Source organism: Onychostruthus taczanowskii, unplaced genomic scaffold (genome assembly GCF_017590055.1).
Source record: "Onychostruthus taczanowskii isolate IOZ18803 unplaced genomic scaffold, ASM1759005v1 scaffold49, whole genome shotgun sequence".
NCBI lineage: Eukaryota > Metazoa > Chordata > Aves > Passeriformes > Passeridae > Onychostruthus > Onychostruthus taczanowskii.
The window spans coordinates 2,629,798-2,647,938 of record NW_024502458.1 but is presented as its reverse complement, the minus strand read 5'-3'; the positions used below and the strand labels follow the sequence as shown (position 1 = coordinate 2,647,938).

The 18,141-nt window shown below is 40.0% G+C and overlaps 1 protein-coding gene across 2 annotated transcripts in view; it reads right to left on the bottom strand.

The window, feature by feature from the left end:
* Positions 1-4,263: 4,263 nt before the first annotated feature.
* SERGEF (secretion regulating guanine nucleotide exchange factor) overlaps positions 4,264-18,141 on the bottom strand; it is a 142,364-nt gene continuing 128,486 nt past the window's right edge. The window contains exons 11-12 of one of the 2 annotated variants that reach the window (XR_005953440.1): positions 5,389-6,507; positions 4,264-4,788 (exon numbers count right to left, since the gene is read on the bottom strand). Coding sequence is in view for 1 of the 2 variants with exons in the window: in XM_041415053.1 (XP_041270987.1) it covers positions 6,341-6,507 (167 nt within the window). In the remaining variant the exon portion in view is untranslated. Of the gene's footprint in view, positions 6,508-18,141 lie in introns of both variants that reach the window. The other variant, XM_041415053.1, reaches the window with a different exon arrangement.

Sequence of the window (18,141 nt, the reverse complement as noted above, 5' to 3'; positions counted from 1 at the left end):
TTTCCCGCTGCCCAAGCTAGAAATTCTTGGGCAGCAAAAGGCAAAATGTTACATTTGTGTTAGCTCAGCTGTCACTCTGAGGTACCTGCAATGCCTCTGGACTCAAAGGGCTTAGCAGGGATGACACAGCCTGTGCAGAGGCTGCTGACTGTGAGTCACAGCAGCACAACAGCAGACAAGGCTTAAGACCAGGGAAAGCAGCTCAGTAGGGGCCACGCTTTGCTGGGGTGGCATCAGTGCAAGTGGGTGACCGGAGGAAAGGCACTAGCTCAGGAGGTGGGAAATGAGAAGGACTCAGGATGAGTTTGGAAAATGGGTTATGCAAGCAGGAGTGGTGGAAACAGCAATCAGCAGTGAGGGGGAAAGAAGAGCAAGGAGAGAGGGAAAGAATGACAGTGAGATTAACTCAAAATAATCATCAAGAGCCACAAGCCTACAAGGCAGAGTCTTGGCCTGGGACTCAGGAAATGGGAATTTTATTCTAGACTCCTCTGTGGACATGTTGAGTTACCTTGGTTGGGCCAATTTAATTTTTTGTGCGTCAGCTTCTGTTTCTGTGACATTATGCTCTTTTTTAAGTGTTCTGATGTCAAAAGAGGAAAAGCCATATTTAAGAAGGAATAGTTATTATAATCCACTCAGAATTAAGGCACCAGAGGAGAGAAGCATCTCTTCATTATTTGAAAGATGCCATATTTCCCTGTCTGCAGAAGAACACAATGCCCCTGTAGGAATCCCTTTTCTTTTGTACTTTAAAGCAGAGGATTATTATGGGAAATGATTAAGCACCCACACAGGTAAAATGACAGAGCATTTTCATTACTGATTGGCAACTCCTCTGCTGCCCTAATTTAGGTACCACATGTCTTGATGCATTCAAATCAGTAAAAACAAAACAAAAGCTAAACTCACTTGACATTTGCAGCCAAAAACTAGAGTCATGTCAGAACATTAAAAATCTCCCAATTCCTGACCTCGCTTCTAAATAAAAAAAAAATGTAAGAGTGCAGTCTGCTAGCAAAGTGTTCACATACACTTAAAAGAACTCTGGTGACCAGGGAGTACTGGAACAATATTGAATTGAAATTCTGAAACTCCACTTATAACTCTCAACCCCAAAACCTAAAGACAGAACTCCTCCCCAAGACTGCATTGTGTCTAGATAATTGGCTGGTCTGCATGCAAAGCAGCCTGGAACCAGGTGAGGAAGTTGGAAATGAGCTGAGAGAGAGGCTAACCAACACAGGAATTGGACTTACACTCCATTCCCTACCAGCCTGCAAAGGTACATCTGGAAATGAGACAAAATCCAACATGTCACAAAACAAAAATGCCAGAGAAAATTTTGCAAAATAAATGTCACCCCTGAATTTTCTCCTCTTTCAGCCAGCTTTTATTCAGGAATAACTAGTTTGTTGTTCTTGTTTCCAATCAAGCTGAAGAATGTGTTCTCCCAATAGTCTAAATTTATGCTTCCTCACTCTCCCACAAGGAAACACGTGGTTCATCCAGGCCATGATTCAAATACAGAGACTATTTTCACTGCTGAATATTTTCAGTCACATACTCTATTTCAATGTTTTACAGAGGCACTGATGAGTAAAAACTGCTGCTGCATTAAAAGCAGGTGAATGCTGAGACAACTGACTGATGAACCTGAATGAAATGCACAAATAGCTCAAGACTGTGCCTGACTTCAGTCCTTTAACATCTAAATGGGTTACAAAACAAGAAGGGCTCTACACATGCAGTTCCTCCAAATTAACTTCAAAGGCACATATGATACAGACCTATATCTTCAGTTATGTTCACCCAGTAGAAGGCCATTTCCATAAAAGCAAAGCATTTAAATTCAAGGCTATTATTCTTGCTAACATAGAGCAAAACATGCAAGATCAGCATTTACTGGGAAATAAGAACAGCACAAAAGCTAAAGCAAAAGAACAAAGCACGTACTACACCTCTTTTTTGCACATGTATCAAGATATTCATATGTAAAAAGTTAAAGTGGCCAATTATTTTTGTGTCAGCTGGAGCTGTCAGCAAATTCCATGTAAGTGCCACTTTTCTACTGTGCACATTTTGAACCACAATCAAAACCACACAAGATGATTCTCAACCCCAGGCTGTATCCATTCCAAGCCTTTGGAATTCTCAGCTAGTAGCAAATAGCATAAGAAGGACTCAAATACTGTTAAAAAATTCTGGAGTCCTTTTCAAGAAAATACCTAGCTAAAAGAATAAGCCCAAGACTTACCATGCACCCTAAAAATATCCAAAATTGCTCAGAGTGACCAAGATCTGTCATCATCTTGATCTCTAACAGGGAAAAAGGAACTGGAAGTCCCAAAATTACTTAAGTCTTGTTTAAATCAGATCCAGAATTCATGGAATCAAATGGAAAAATTAGTAAGTATTTGGTTAAATGCTGGACTAGATCAGAGACCTGATCAAAATATTTCTGAGGCTGCAAGGTGAAGACGGATGTTGCAGTTTTTGCTGAGAAGAACTGGAATTCAAGATGTGCTGTGGATGAGAAAAAACCCAAACACTGCAGGTCAACAACTCACATTATAAATAAACAGTGGAAGAGGGAGAACAATAACATCCACGAAACAGAGTAGTTTGTCTCTCATCTCACTCCCACCACACCGGCAGGCTGGAATGCTGTTATGCTGTGAGATTATTCAGTCCTCAGGAGTTGTATCTTGGCTCTGTCCTCCCCCTCCTTTTCCCTATTTTCTAGCTGACTGTATCAGGCTCTCTATTGCCATCCATTTAAATATTTTTCCATGGTCACCTTTCTCTTGTACATTCAAACTGATCTCCTTGATCAGTTGTCCATCCTCATCTCTAAGTCTCACGACTCAACACATGCCATAAAAAGCACAATCAAATTACTTTCTCCCACCCTCCCCACAATTTCTCCGTGCTCAAAACATGCAGCTGAGCAAAAGCTCCTGTCACTCATTTAGAAGTGACCTTTGTGGTGATTGCAGATGGCAAGACTAGTCAGACACCAAAAGGACTGCCCACATGCAGACAGAGAAGTCAGTGTTGTATAAGGAGTGGTGACTAGGCAAAACATCTTCCATCTTTCAAATGAGCACACTTCAAATACAGAGCCTGGCACACTGAGCACAAAAGCATCAAGTAATTCAGAATGCCACACCAAGTCAAATAACATCAGTGACCACCACGTGGCCCAAACAAATCCCCCAAGGACAGAAACTTCTGACACAACACACACATCATCCCACGAATGTTCTTTGAAATGGAAGAGGAGCATCTTGCGCAGGTGCACATGGAGATTGCATGAGTAACATCTGCATATCTCTCAGGACTTCAAATAACAGAAAGGCACACAATAGCTTTTTTCTCCTTCTCCCCCTCCACCCAAAGGCCTGAAAGTTCTCTGGACTGAAGGTCAACAGTTCACAACTTGTTCTCCCTCATGAATGTCAGCTCACTGGCAGGTTTCCTTATCTTCAGAAAACAGGAGGGAAGAGCAGCTGCACAGACACTTCCTTAACTTGTTCCAGTGTCTTTTTGTAAAAATATATATTATAAACTTTGTCAGTTTATTTCCAATTGAACTTGAATGCAGAATGCTTATGTAACAGGCTTCTTGCTTCGTTTATCACAGAAGACCTGTAAAAGAACTCTATGAACCGCAGCACACTGGGTCTGCATTTTGCCTTGCAGAGACTGACCTTCTCCATGAGGATTATCAACAGGCAACAGTCACAAACTCTTAACATCAGCACAGAAAGTTGTCTTCCTCCACTTGATTAGGAACTTTTCACTATGTGTTCCCTTCCTCACAGATAAAGCCATAGCTGATTTTGTACAGTGCTTTATTCTGCAAACAAAGCCACTGACATACAAAACAGGGCATTGACTTCTGAAGGAATGAGCAGCAACTTGGTTTTGACATTCAGCCATGTACCTCCTACAATGAATTCTATTCACTCTCTGTACTACAGCAGCACCTAGAAGCCCTGACTGATGACAAAGCACTCACTACGTCAAGAAAAGTCATTACTTCCCAAAATCTTCAAGCTATATATGCACAACAAAGGAGAGAAAAACGCAGTTCTTGCCTTTCAAAGATGAAGATCAGATGCAGATATGAAACACCAGATCAGGACCAGGAACAAACTGACACACTCCTTTCTTTCTTCACCTTATCACCCCAAATCATTCTTTGTGTTCCAAAATGTGTTCACATTACAGGCATGAAAAATTGAAAACAATCTCAAATACCAATTCACATTTATTTGTTACATAATTCGTTGGTCTCCTCTGCAATGAACCACAGCTACAGCGCACACAGTCACAACATGTCCAGTCCAGTAAACCTCATGTAAGGCACATAATGGCTGTGATTAATCAAGGAACAGACTTATTTAGAGGAGATGATTACTGAAGCAAGAGAACATGTTTATTTGGTACACAGATTTTGCAGAAATCACAAATAGAAACCTCAGACAGACTGTCAAAGACAGCATGAGGAACTGTTCAGTGCATATAATAGAGAAGCTTTGGTATCCAGAAAGTGGGATTGAGAACAGTCAATAAGTATCAACTTAGATAATTAAAAGTGCAAGAGGTCACAGCCTGGAACAGTATATTGCCATGAAGAACCACAACTAACTCATGGATTTAAAAAAAAATGTTTTGCAGTAGAAATCTTAATTCTACATATTTTGCCAAGGACCCATTTGATTATTCTTTTGGTATCTGTAACAGTTAAAATCAGCTTCATAGTCTGCTCAAGTTTCTCATCTGTTGAACAGAAAAATAAAATATTCTTGAAAGTGAAGGCAAGAACTATAACAGCTGTAAAACCAAGGGTGAAAAACCCCATGCAGTCCATGTTATCACCTTAATTCTTTCCCCTTCATGTGTAAGCTGATACATTGTTAGAAGGTCTTGCTGTCCTATTTCCTAAGAGCCTTTCACTGAGCATTTCGTAATTCTGTAAGGCTTCCTCCTTGGCAAGCTTGCCTTAAAAATTAAACCACTGTTTAGCAACAGTAGGTCTCATTAAAAGGTGCATTTACTACACAGTAGAATTCTCTATATTTAGAACTTGAAATACATTAAATACCACAGCAAATATAAGTATTGTGGGTGATAAACATCCAGTTTAATGGCATCCACAGTATTTGTGTGGAAAAAACCAGTTTTATAAATAGCTTCCAAAATTTTGCTACTAATAGGCAAACACATCTCATTTTACACTTTTTCCTTTCTCCTACCAGAACAAGTGCTAGGCCTACGTTCTCTGTCAAACCCCCACCTGGAACCAGTGCTGTGGGCATGCTGTGAACAGCAACTCAGCTGGGCTGCTCAGCTGGGCTGAAAACAGAAGTGAGAACTAACCTGAAATTATCAGGAGCATTCTGGTCTACCTTTTAGGCTGGAGAACTTGTAAAATCTTTCTGGTTAGATTTTGATGTCTTCCTATTCCAAGGCAGATGGAAACACAGGAGCTACTTTCGATCAAGCTGTCCTCAGCAGCTATGACTGACTTATGCCCTTTGACAGGAACCTTTTGACTGTTTCGAAAAGCTCTTAGAAGTTTTCCTTCCCTAAGCAGTAGCTTCAGAAACTTCAGGTTTTGTTTGCAAGTTAATGATAACTTATACAGGTCTGCAGCCCTGTAAATCTATAATAAACTGATGTCTGGCAGAGAACATTACCGATGAAAAATACTGCTCCTTTCACAGTTTAATCAAGACAAAGCAAGTTCAAAAGGGCCTCATTTTCCCCTTTTTCAAGCCTTCTACATTATATTGCTCCTTTTCTTTTAATCCTAATCTTCTTTAAAAGTGTGTATGCATCTAGTCACTTTCACTGGCATTTCTCTGTGACACAATTTTCTGAGCTGCTGGGAGCTCACAACCGCAGCAGAAGTTGGCAGGTGAAACATTTCATGATGTAAAGATACAATAACAAAAACCACCTTTCTCAGACCGTTTCTTCAGACTGAATTTATACACCAGTAAGCCATTAAGCAGTCAGTTTCTTCCTCAAAGACTTCTCAGAGGAACAAGAAAATGTAAATTTGTCTTCAGTTGTATTGCATCAAGGCAGAATGTCTGTAATTCTATCCGTGGGTAAGAAAGTCAATTCCTGTGGTAAGAACCCAGGAAATAATTTTTAAAATGTTACAGCTTTTTATGCATAGTCGTTCCTTTGGGATTTAGGAAAAATATCTGCAGTTTCCAACTACTCTGCTAATCATGGGCATCTCCCCTGTAGTTCCTTTAAGCTACACAATCCAAAGGTGTCCATCCCCGTCCAGGACGTTATGATTCCAGGTGTGCTGGGTCTAGGGAGGAGTTTGACAGAGGGCCATGGAGTGTCCTGCCCCACATCCAATTAAGATCTGTTTTGCACAGCCAAGAGCTTTTACTGGCTTTGGGACATGAACGTTTGCTTCTGTGCCATCACCACACATCCCATGTTCATTCCATCCCCAAGAGAAGCACTGGCCACCTGAAAGAGAGGGCAGAAAATACAGAATAAACACCCCAGAAATACAACAGCTTTGGCTAGTTTTGAGGAGCAGATTTGTCAAGTAATTTTCTGTTTAGGTTCTAAGAAATTCTGCTAAGGTGGGAAAAATATTCTGGTTTTCTAGAAAATGTACATAAACCCAAATGACTGATTCTCCATCCTGTTCCATATTGTTAGCAACAGAAGAGAGATCAAAATAACAGAGACACTTGAAAATCACTCCGTAAATACATAGTTCTGTATTTATGCAGAGCCCACAGAAATCTCTCTGCATTTTAAGAGCCTTCCCTGAAAGGATGTAGAATCTCTTTCAAGTTTCCCCTAGTAAGCAGAAGTATGATAAATCAAGAGCAGTGGCTTTATTCATTCACAGCATGATCTGCAGGATTGGGGAACACAGAGCGACAGTTTAGCCACACTGCATTTCATTCCTAGCTTCTAGTTCACATGTCACCTTCTCCCTTTAAATACAAGTCTTCAACAGCTTGCCCTTCTCTTAATTATCCTACCTCTTCTACTTGCTTTGACATCCTTTCACTGCTTTTATTATTCTGATTTTCCCTTATTACTATTTATTTTTGCAATACGTACTCTATCATATCCCAAATAACAATTCATGTATTATTGTTACCCCATAGTACTCTTTATTGAAGCACAACATACAAATTTTGTTCTATAAATGGCTGGCATAATAAAAAACCCACTGAAACCTCTTAATTCTGAGCTATAAGTGCTATTTCTTCCCTATTTTCTATTCTTTATTTGGCTGCCAGAGACTGTGTCTGTGACTTTCTGTACTAAAAAAAAAAAAGCCATCCTGCCATATAATCACATTTGTGATGCCATTGTTATTTTTGAAAAGCAGCAGGTAATAACTGCAGGAAGTAGCATTCTGGATACCAAATAATGAGAAGAAAAATGCCAAAATTCACAAACTCTAATCCCAGTCACGATTTTACTTTTCAAAATTCAGAAGCAAATTATTGCAAAGCTAGCAGGGCCATTTTCCCAGCAAATCCTGTAACATTTCACTGTCCTCTGCTCTCTTTCACATTATTAGTATATTGACATTGCCCTCTTCTGCAACGAAGTGTAAACATTACTGAGGCCAGATGTAACTAAGCAATGACATTTCATTTTCCTGACAATCTTTAAGGCAATGGAACAAACAAAGCACCACCAGAACATCACAGTAGCCAAGGCACGTCTCACCTGATACACAAGTTCTGTCCCTCTTATCTCAGAAGGCACCGGAAGTTCTCACCGTTGTGCACGTGTAATACCGACAGCCCAACCTACACCCCAAATGCACTCACGTGTGCTGCCAAAAGGTGCCAAAATCTGAGTGGGCAACATATTCCATTTAAATATCAACAGAGTGTCCTACAGGTTAATGGAATTTTGCTTTTTGGTAAGGTTCCAGGTAAAAATGTTTCTCTAAATATCAAAAAGCAGGAAAAAAAGACACCTCAAGCCCATACTGGAGAAACATCTCAGACTAATCATTCAAGGAAGCTGCACCTAAGAAAAGACATCTTTTGGCACAGTTAATATGTGAGCCCTGCAGAATGAGCCAAGCTTACAAATGTAATGAAAAGAGAATGCAACATGTCTTAACTTTAATTAGCTCACTGTGGTAACTTTTTGTAGCTAGACACCAGCAATTACTACAACAATTTACATGCTTCTATGAAGACTCGCTACAACTGTTTAAAGGGTTTCTTGTTTCTTTTTTCATCCTGTCCCACCAGGACAAGAGAGAGGAAACCAGAAATTTTCTGGTCACTTTGTATTACAAACTGCTAGGTGGAACATTATTGGTATAATAAATAGCCAAAGAAACAGTGTATTAGGACATTAACTTCTCAAATTGATAAACATATCCAGTGAAACATCTTTTGAAAAAACATAATAGAAAAATTTACAAGCTAGGAACCCCCCAGACAAGAACATCATTCCTAAAATAATGATTGTGGAGTCTTTTCCATACTTTACTTCAAGCATGTCAAAAGGCCACCAAAATAGATTTTTCTACATGATTCCAGTGATCTCTACAGTTACTGAAATGGGACAAGAGTGAAAACTGGCAAAAGAAAAATAGAAAGTAAGTAGGATTTATGAATGGTCTTACACAAAAATTCCTTGTCCATCCATGGAGAGCTGGCAGAAATCTGAAGAGATGAAAGGGCAGCTGACAGATATGGAATGACAGGCCACAAAAATGTTTCTCATCACCATCAAGTCAGAACCAGGAAAGCCAAAAGGCAGAGAATTTTTGCTGTGCAAATGGAAGGTGTTAACTGTACCACATCTGCCTGTAGAAGATTCAGTGAAAGGTTTGTAGATAGAAATAGCCAAATGCTTGACTTGTGTCAGAGAAAGCAGAGTTTGCAGAAAACACACCAAGTCCATTTTTTGGACAGTAACATATTAACAAAACTTGGAGGAGGGCTGGGCAAAATGAGTGAAATGGTGAAATTGTCCAGGAGGGAACAAGTGATGTGAATCACTGGCACAGATGTCAAAGTCAGTGAAGATTGAAGGTAATAAAGCATCTATTTCAAAAATTACATAAAAGGAATATCTGCAGAGTTAAAGGCAGACCCTAAGAAGAACTAATGGCTAGCCTCTGGACAAAGGGCATCATTTAATGGTTTTTTCCTTTTCCCATGTCCCCCTACCTTTTATTTTTTCTTTCTTTTCTTCTTTTATTTCTGATTGCTTGTATTCCCCAGTTTATTGCTGATAAAAACATAGAACCAGTAGCCTACACACCTTCACAAGAAAATTCAGTTTCTATGTCTGTGCCAGACCTTCGCAGCATGGAAGAGCATTAGAATGATGTGTATTAGCATATCTACATATTTCTCCTAACAAAATTTAGACCAAGCACTGTAGCATGTTCTCCAACCAAAGGATTTGTGTTTGGTGAAGTGAGGGAAGATTACTCCATGTTACTGGTTAAGTGAAACCACATATAATGTTGCATTTACTCTTCTCTTTTAAAACATAAGTACTCAAAGTACAAATCAAACCCAAAGAACTCACATGGCAGCACAGCAGAATCCCAAGAGAATTTCAGTTGCATTCACAGTCACTCTAATCTAAGTTTAGAGCAAGGCTATGCAGGATTTTTCCCAAAATATTAAATATACAAGACAGGGGGACAACAAAAATCTGAGCAAATCTGTTTTGGTCAAACAACACAAGAAGGGGCTACTGCTCTCCTTCTGTCTGCAATAATTATCCAGGCTTTTCTCAAGGTAACTGAAGAGACAACAGCAGTCTAGAGGTTCATTAAACTGGAGAATAGTAAGAAAATAATTTCCAGGTAAAATAAAGCTGCATCAGGTTAGAGAAACATAAGAATTTACAGTCGCTCCTTATTGCTGAGTGAACTCCCCAGATGGAAGAATAAATGCTAGCAAATAAGGTGCTCTGGGTGAGATTCACTGCACTTAACTTCAGCCACCTAAAAAATCAAGCAACTTAGCTACAGATCATTTTCCTCTGTATTTCTCAAAAGCCAATGGAGATATCTGCATCTCTCCAGCAGAGTGAGAGATTCATCTCATCCAAACACCAACGTGAAAATCAAGTCTGTCTCACTTTGGTGATGATAAAGGGAGACCAGGGGATTGTCCCAGCCTTGGCATATCAGTTTTATGCAGCTGAAGACAGGTTATATTAAATCACATCTTCACAACTGGTCTGAAGGCAAAGCAAGGAAAACTGGAAACAAGGAAGCTGCAAATATCACTGCAGCCTAGCTTCAGGCTACAAACAATCTGCTTCTAAACCAGCCTGTGCCTAGGAGGCTTATCACTGAAATCTTTAAGAGCTCCTCTTTTCTGTTTCTCCTCTCCCATTCTTTCTACCAGCAAATAAACAGAAGTCAGCCTTACAGACAAGACAAGTATCTTGAAGTCAAGTTATTCAAGACAGAGCTTCACATTTTAGGGAAATGTTAAAATGTTTTAGTACAGCTCTGTTATATTGGCTCTGTGCTCTTAGTAAAACTCCACAATAATTCAAATTATTACTTCTTTTTTACCTTAAATTAGTGCTACTCTACTCTTTTGTTACAGACAAAGTTACAGCAGGCAGGAGACCAACTCGGATCAAGTCACAACTCTCTAAACAGCATCAGGGCTGGACCACAAAAAAAAAATTCAGGTGTCTCAGCCACCTTCCCTTGATTGAAATCCTTCAAAACCTCTCAAGGAACAATGTAACACTACACAGAAGGGGATTTAAACTATACTTCTCCCAGTGAGTTGCAAAACACAAATTACTATGTCTTCCTGGTTTTTTTTCAGGCCATCTGGTGGTTCAGGATGTCACATAAAATAAAAGGCAATAAGCATCCCTCTAAACTTTTGTATTTTTAATAGCAACAATTCTGCCATTAGTGCAAAAGATCTACAATTTTAAATTGTAAGAAACAGGATTGATATCAATTGCTTTCTGCAGAAAAACATGGAACTAATAGTAGTTGAAAGAGAAGTCTAGGCATTGTACAAAATCTCCTTAAAGACAAAGCCTGGTATGTGGAATGTATGATGGCATCACTGCAATACACAGCTGTACCTCCAAAACCAGCAAAGAACTATGAGAATCACACTCAGTTTTTACTATGGAGCCACATTTTCAAGGAGCAAGCTGTCATGTGCTCCAGGCAGCCCATCCAATTGCTGTTCAACACTCAGAAATGTGTGTCTGGCTTTCAAGGTAGTAAGCTGGATAAAAATCAGACACATTACAGTGCTAACACAATACACAGGTAAGAAACACCACACATTTTTGATATTAAGTACAAAGCCATGGTGCTAAAGGCATGCTGATTTCAAAGATAGTCTCCAGTCAACAACCTGCCCTCACTCCACCTTTACATCATTAGTAGCTCTCCTCAGGCAGTGGACCTAAACCACTCAGTGCCCTCAGCAGAGGTTTTACACAAGAAAAAAGTGAGCTGACTTCAGGTCGTGTGTCTGTGGCTCATCATAGCACCTGGAAAGAACAACTTTCAAAGTCCTCAAACAATTCATCACAGCAAACGCACAAAGCCTGCACTGTGTGGACATCTCTAAACTAATATGTTATGTGAACTATTATTTTTCCCAGCAGAAGCACTGGTTTGTTACAGGACCTTCTGTCTGGCTACGTTTGTACCTTGTGTAATACAGCAGGGACTTCAAACTGGGTCACGGCCTCAAGGCCAACTGTCAGAATATCCAATTACAATCCATAACCACCTACTGAAGAGAGTCACAAAATCAAATTGAGAGCACAATATGCCTAGTAGGAGCTTAGGCATGTGCAGTACTGCAAAATGCAGCAATAAGGCTACACGTTTCCTTTGCACTTACATTTCACTTGGGAAAGTCTAATTTCTAGTTTGTGCTTCGATATCAGTCTCTATCCCACAAACAGCAAATATTAGAGCAGTACAGAGCACATCTAATATTTTCTGTTTCGTTTCCACAGCATCTAAGTAGCCAAGAGTTAAAAAATGGGAAGGGGAAGGAATCATATTTATGATCATTTCCAAGGGCAATGTAGCACATCTGCCACAGCCTGAAAACTGTCTATGACAAGGAGCCCCACATCCAGCAATGCAGAGAAGTGGAGAAAAACACAGTAAGATGTCACTTAGCAATAAAAGCCGTAGCAGATCCATGCAAGCATGCTGGGCATTTTCCTGTGCACTGTTTTTAGCATCAGGCAAATAACTGAGCCCACCCCTAGAGGAAGTGCTATCCTGCCAAATTACAATGACAATAGAAATTTCGTTCTGTTCTCACAGGGCACTTCAAAGCAGGAGCTGAATGGCTCACTGCACAAATTAATATGTATCTATTTGAAAGAATCACTCCACATTACATCAAATAAACAGTTTAGGTTACCACTCAGGCTAGTTTATGACAGAATTTATTTTTTCCTTCTCAGTTATGCATAGTCATTTTGAACCAAAAAAAAAAAAAAAAAACCAAAAAAAAAAAAAGGAAGAAATAAGCAAAATTATATGCTAGGATTTAAAAACAACAGACTTGCAACTACAGATTTCTTGGGCTGATGCACCCATGTAGTTTTGCAGTGGAGCTGAAGCCCTGTAGGATGGAGATGGCTGCTTTGCTCTGTGGAGGTAGCAAGGACAGAAATCTACTGCAAGGATTATCTGTTCACATTTCTGTTTCCATGGGGAAACATAAATGGTACTAACTATGTCTAAAGCTCACAGATGCTGCACGAGGTTTTTGTTTTGGTTTCACTCAAACTTGTCAATTCCTTCCCAACAGGAAAGCATCTCCAGCTCAACACAGAACAAAACCTGGGCTCACGACTTTGTGCAAGACTGAACGTTACTGGTCCACTGACAATACATGAGGATTATATCATACACGAAGCAGCTGCAGTGCAGAGAGGATTAAGCATTAAAGATGCTTTTTTCTACACCTGTAGAAGACAAGAAAATCTTTGAATTTTGGTAACTTAAGTACAGGACAAAAACACCTGACAGAAATTAATTAATGGAGAGATTTGTCCTGAAGCTCTGACCGTTGCACTAATGTCTGTTCCATCAGGATATCAGACATGGCAGAAAGTGACATTCATTCAGAACTTACATCCTTGCCTCTCACAGTGACAGGCATTCAGTGTGTCACAGTGCTTAAACTTTGTGTGACCAGAACTAGACAATCACAGTCTCACCACAGAGACTGCAGTCTCATGACCCTCTGTACTGTGTGAAACAGAACATACAGAAAATACCTTACACCAGTGCTTAGTAAGAGGTCATCCACGCAAGGCAGAATGTCAGAGCTCATCTAGAAGAGTGCAACTCATCCAAGTGTCCCGTGGGACCATGTGGTGCCATGGCCGTTTGTGCCTGTGAATTCTGGGTAGTAAAGCATTACCACCTCAGATTTGCACACATTTCAAACTGATGTTAAGTGATGACACAAAGAAAAGGAGGGGACAGCTGTGATTCATCTGACCTACATTACATCCAAGACCTAGAACTGAAGGGCATCTTCAGCACATGCCTTGGAAAAGTCACAGATGAACACAGAAGCAAGAATCTGAGAATCCCCTCAAACTGCATCCCAGTCCTACATGTAGCTTTCACAGCACTAAGCAAATCAAAGAGCAGGAGAAAGGACAGTCAGCAGGATGAGCAGGCGCACGCAGGTGAAATGGTGCTTCCTCCTACTTTGCTGGCTGAAGTCTAAAACAAGAGACCCCACTGGGCTCTCAGGAATTCTCTCATCAAGGAAGAACAGCTAGGTTGGAAAAGGATATTTTGGAAATGCTTTGGTGCTTAACATATTTCATACGGCAACTCTTTGTAGAACACTGGTCTAGTTATAAGCATGAACTTTAAGGCAACCACACAGACCAGTCTATAGATGACTGTCAGTCCTTGGCATCTTATAAAAAATACTTATGATATAACAAAAGTTGAAGAGATACTCCAAATGGTTACATTTACCTACAAATTCTTCTCTTCTGACTGCTATTCTCTTCCTCTGAAGGGCTGTTTGCACTGAACAAAAGTGAGTGTTCTGGGATTTATCTCTGAAGGTGTCCTTTTCTGCAGAACACAATTCTCCAGCTCAGAACCAAGAATTGAAATGTGTAAACCTTCCACATGGACATCTTATGTAAAATAGCTTTGTGTTTAAATGGGCTTTAGTTTGAACTTTTCCCCTTTCATTTTCCCTTAGCAATTTGCAAGGCTGCATTTTGGTCAAATTTCAAGACACACGATATGAATGTGCATTACTGTTGAGTGAAGTCTAAAAAAACTGCTTGTTGATATTAAACAAGTGAGGGCTTTTTTTCCCCCCCATGCTTAACAAGTAATCTGAGATCAATTCCAGCAGTTATAAGCTAAAGTGTTAGAAATGCAAAGAGAAAAATCAAGGAAACAAGTGGTGACTGAGTTGCTAAGTTTCTGATTGAACTGGTAGATTTTCTACTGCTACGCAAACATCGCCACAGAACAAAAGTAGCTGCAGCTCAGCAGTGCTGATATTAGGATGCCTTATTTTGCAAAGTTTCAAGTTGTGATCTTGATGTATCACAATGGCTCAGACGGTGGCACCCCTCCAAGTGTCACAGTGCAGCTGTAACAGTGACAGCACTGTAGTACTGCACGCTGTGAGAGCTTTAAAATACATAGCTCGATAAAAACTATACCATAACTGTAGTCAGAGAGAGTTCAGGGTGAACTAACCCTCATTTCTGGGCAGGATTTGTGGATTGCAAGTTTCCTCTGTGCTGCAACTGTTGTACTTGAGTTAACCCACTTGTATCTGGTTCCACTGTGCCTACTGCACTGTACTGTAGTGCAAGCGCACGTCTAATAAAAGTCCTGTGGGTCATGTGCCTTGTCTTGTCTGTCTCAGTCTGTGCCTATTGCTACAGGGACTCATACTCACCACTGAGTGAGGGCCTGAACGGGGTAACTCTAGACCTGCTCAGATACAACAAGGGTTGGGTCATTTGAGCACCTAGAAAAGAAGTAAAAAGTGGTAACATCCTCACATTCACACTGATGCCCTTTGCAGCCACCACTGCCCTCTGCCTCATACAATATAGTTCTGTGAACTAACAGGACCCCTTTCAAAGAAGAAAACAGACAGATGACAGAGCTGTCACAAAAGATGAAACCAAGCAATAAAAAAAACCAGACAAAAAAATTCCCATGATTCAGACTTCAAACACAAACCATAGAGAGGTGTGTGCACCAAAGGCAAGTCACATTTTCCCAGAAGGGCTGATGAAACACAATGCTCTTCCCCAAGGTTGGCTGTGCACGGCTGGGCTGGTGTTAACTTCCAATGGTAAGTGAAACTATTGAATACTAAAGAAAAACAATTCAAAAAAACACCACAACAAACCCCAAACAAGCTGAAAACCACAAACTGCACCCTCAGTCTCATCCACATGGCTAAGCCATTAGTCTGACTTCTGCCAAGCAGGACCAAGTGGTCCAGCTTTTCCTATTTCTTAAGGGCTAGGGAAAAGATCAGGAACTTCAGTCATATCACCCTGTCAAGAAACTTATGCAAAGTAATGAACCAAATAACATGTACCAGATAGGATACATTAATTTTTTCCACAGGTAAGCAATAGCTAGGGAGACCAGGACCATAGGAATATTCTTTTAGCTGTACTTTTGAAGCAAGAGTTCACTGAGGGTCATATTTCACTAAGAGTTCTGGAAAAAGTAAGTAAATGGTCAATAGTGGCTACGAAAGAAAGAGTGGGAGAACAGGCTTTGCCAGCTGTAATTAAATCAAGTATTATACCATTAAGAATTAAAAATGGTCAGGAAGAGAATCAAATCAGACAGCCTCAAAAGGAAAGTGCCTATAAGGCAGGATTGGATCTGCTTCTCCATCATTTCAAAATCATACATGACTGTTGAGTGAGGTCTGGGGGAATTGCTTCTTGATATTAAGCAAAGGAAGAGTTCTGCCATCAATAGGTGTTAAAACCAAAGGCGAGTTTGCTTAGACAGAAACAGTTTTTGACATCACTTCTGGTGCAGAACAGAGGTGCTGGGCAAGACATAAAGCATAGCTTGCAAACTTTTACCTTTTTTTATCTGCATGATCAAATTTTACCCTATTCTCTATTACTTTTATTCACTGAACTATTTCAATACAAACCCATAATTCTTGTTGGAAAAAACCAAAGCTGTTAAATTTCAATAGCAAGCTGGCAAAATATGAGCACTTCAAGCAATACACAGGGTGAAACAGACCCCAGGCCTGGGTGGCACTGAGCAGATTATGGGTGTGCAAACACACCTTTTACACATTCAGGCCAGGTAGTCAGAAAATAACCTTGCCGTAGCACAGCTTCTTCACATTTCTACCTTCACCCTCCTCAGCGGTCAGATATCCATATATTCATCTTTCACAGCCTTCTTACCTAATCTTCCCTAGAAGTGCACAAGGCAAAGAGAGAAACACTAGCAGAATTTGGGATGCCACTGGGTGGGAAGTGACACCATTTTAGTTGTTCTGATTAGGAAAGGCAAACAACATGCCTTACACATCAGGTTCAAGGTACATTTTGGGGACACCTCACCAGTGTGCCTCCATGAGTAGAAGATGCACCTAAATTCTGAATTGGGAGTAGCTCCTTAAGCAGAGGGAATATATCAAGTCAGTCCTTAGAAGAAAGGCAAGCACAAACCAGTGTCCTGAGATGAAAAATTCCTGCAATCAATGCTGTGAGATGTTTTCTGAAAATTTCTGCTCTTATACATTTTTTGGGTGCTGGCAAATTAGCTATACTGGAAACAGTATTCATGCATCAGGTGCAGAGATCCAAGGCTTGAAAGCAAAATTGTCTTTGGCACAGCAACAGGGAGAACAGCTGATGGGCAGAGGGATTCAGTGGCACCATGCCAGCTCCAGAAGGTTGGAGACCAGAATGGACAATGCAAGCTGGGTCCCTGAGATGCCGTTCAGCACTTTCCCATCTGATCCTCTGCATAACCTCAGGGAGAAGAAGAAACTAGCTAGACTGAAGACAAATATCTGATACCATTTTGGAAGGATTATATCTACCAGAGACAGAGAATAACAAAGTATTCTTCAAAACAAAAAATATAAACAAAACAAATACTTCTATCTCTGAAATAATATTGACCAAATTAAGAATTCAGGAGCTTTGCTCTCCTCACTTTGGAGGAAAGTGGAACACTGGAAATGTGAGGTCTCCATACGTTGGCCTAACTGCTCTTTCCTGTGTCCATGCAGAAAGCCAGTTTCTTCCATTTTATATTTGGCACGAGACTAATTACACAGCAGCAGCAGCTAAAAAAGGCAGCCTGGAATGAAAGGGAGACAGAAAGGGATTAGGTAGATTTTAAAGCCACATTTGGCTGTATAACAAATATATATCATTACTCACAGAGAAAAAGCAATAGCATGAAAACCTTTAAAGTGATGGATAATAATACTGAGAAAATAGCATAAAAGACCAAAAATCCAATCAAGCCCAAACTTCTGGTAAAATAGAAGCTTCAGTATGCAGCAGGAAAAGCAATAGATGACATGCTTGTGTGTCCACAGGAATGTGTATATAACATCCAAACAAATGAACACTTTACAAAGTAGTTCTCACTAACCTGCAACAGGAATATGAGAGGAGCTGAATTTAGTCTTTACACTGCTGGAAAATAGAACAACCAAATATGAAAATGACAAAGCCAGACAAAATTGAGATGTTTTCTGAAATCACTTTGAAATGTTTTTTTCTCTGGTTTTATAATAACTTAAGGCCTGCTGAACACCAGTCATAAAAATATTCCTTGTACAGTACAGCTAAGAGATTCCTACTTTTCAGGCTCACTAACAGAACTGTAGTTCTGTTCATGGGTGAACCAAAATGCAATTCTCATGATTCTGGAAAATGAACTCCATCTCAGTGAGACCCAATATATGGAGGTTTCTTAAATCTATTCAGGAAGAGATGAAGCAAGAATAAGAATTTTAAGCATCCAATCAACCTAGAAGAAGTGATTCATATTCCAAATTAATCTAAAGATTTAAAAATGCTTGGATTCCCTAAATCAGAGCCTTTTCATTT